At 36.6% G+C, this 1,190-nt stretch overlaps 2 protein-coding genes across 2 annotated transcripts in view; both read right to left on the reverse strand.

Moving 5' to 3' along the window:
• LOC144967042 (neuropilin and tolloid-like protein 1) overlaps positions 1–1,190 on the reverse strand; it is a gene marked incomplete in the record, with an annotated part of 130,706 nt that overhangs the window by 13,017 nt on the left and 116,499 nt on the right.
• The window catches only part of LOC144966872 (procollagen C-endopeptidase enhancer 2-like), a 6,345-nt gene that overhangs the window by 4,356 nt on the left and 799 nt on the right, over positions 1–1,190 (reverse strand). Inside the window, 1 exon segment of the mRNA XM_078903577.1 lies at positions 790–970. Within this exon segment, the coding sequence (XP_078759703.1) occupies positions 790–970 (181 nt within the window).

Below are 1,190 nucleotides of genomic sequence, written 5' to 3' on the forward strand. Positions count from 1 at the left end.
AAAGGTCAGGTTTATGATGATAAACTAAATTACACATATTAAACTACACTTTACTTGTACATTTTAGCCTTGGCTCCGTTTATATTAATTTACCCGTCAGTCTGTGATCGGACCCCCCCCCCCCCCCCCCAATGTTTCCATGTTCGGAAATTGATTTACTCCACCATAATATCGAATGGGAGCGATCTATATTCATGTTTTCGTCCAACCAGGTCATCAATCACATGATTTGTTGCTGGACAACGATTGGATATTTCTAACACGCTGCTTTGTTTACAAATGTTATAAACATACCCATGTGTCAAGCTGAATCAAACGACCAATCGTGAGTTTAGATAATTCAAAATCTGTGAACACTTTTCACTATGTAGGTCACTTTGAGCACATTTTGCAATGTGACCAATGACCTCCAAGCACATGGAAAGTTATATAGATTATGCCCATTGAGATGATGGTCCCCAAATGGGCACGATGTTCAATACTCTCCAACAGTCGTAACGTCACTTCCTTCCTTATGACGCATGGTAACTTAATAACACTGGTAACAATGGCGGACGCCCGTATGAAATATTTCCCCGGCGAGCATAAAAGCGTATCCAGAGGGGTAAAAAAAACAACATAAATTTGATCACTGTTTCGACTTTTACACCATTCTGAGCACAAGACGTATGAAAAGTTCTAGCCAGCATGAAGAATAAAAAGCAATGATTTTCTTTGTTTAGAACCAAGATGGCCGTCGTTGCCGGGCGGCGTGACATCAGACTACTGAATCCAACTCCTCTCACTTACACAGTATCTCCTTTCTGAATCCCCTGCAACTCGAAATGATCAAACTTGACGACGACGCCCCCGTTGGGCGCCGCGTCGAACACGTACAAGCAATCCAGGCGTGATGGGTATTGGGAGGGATAGCCCGGGGAACTGAAGGTGCCCGTGATGTTCTTAAGGTAGAGAAATGGTACGGGAGTTTCTAGACGTGTGTTGCGTTGGAATAAATAAATAAATAAATAAATAATCATAAATAAAAAATAGAAAAAAAAATAAAAAAAAAAATAAAAAATAAATAAAAAAATAAATAAATAAATAAATCATTAAAAAAAAAAATAAATAAATGATAGATAGATTAAAAAAAAAAACATAAATAAATAAATAAAAAAAAAATAAAAAAAATAAAAAAAAATAAATAAATA

Source organism: Berghia stephanieae, chromosome 3 (genome assembly GCF_034508935.2).
Source record: "Berghia stephanieae isolate SIO BIC M18660-M18661 chromosome 3, UCSD_Bste_1.3, whole genome shotgun sequence".
Taxonomy (NCBI): domain Eukaryota; kingdom Metazoa; phylum Mollusca; class Gastropoda; order Nudibranchia; family Aeolidiidae; genus Berghia; species Berghia stephanieae.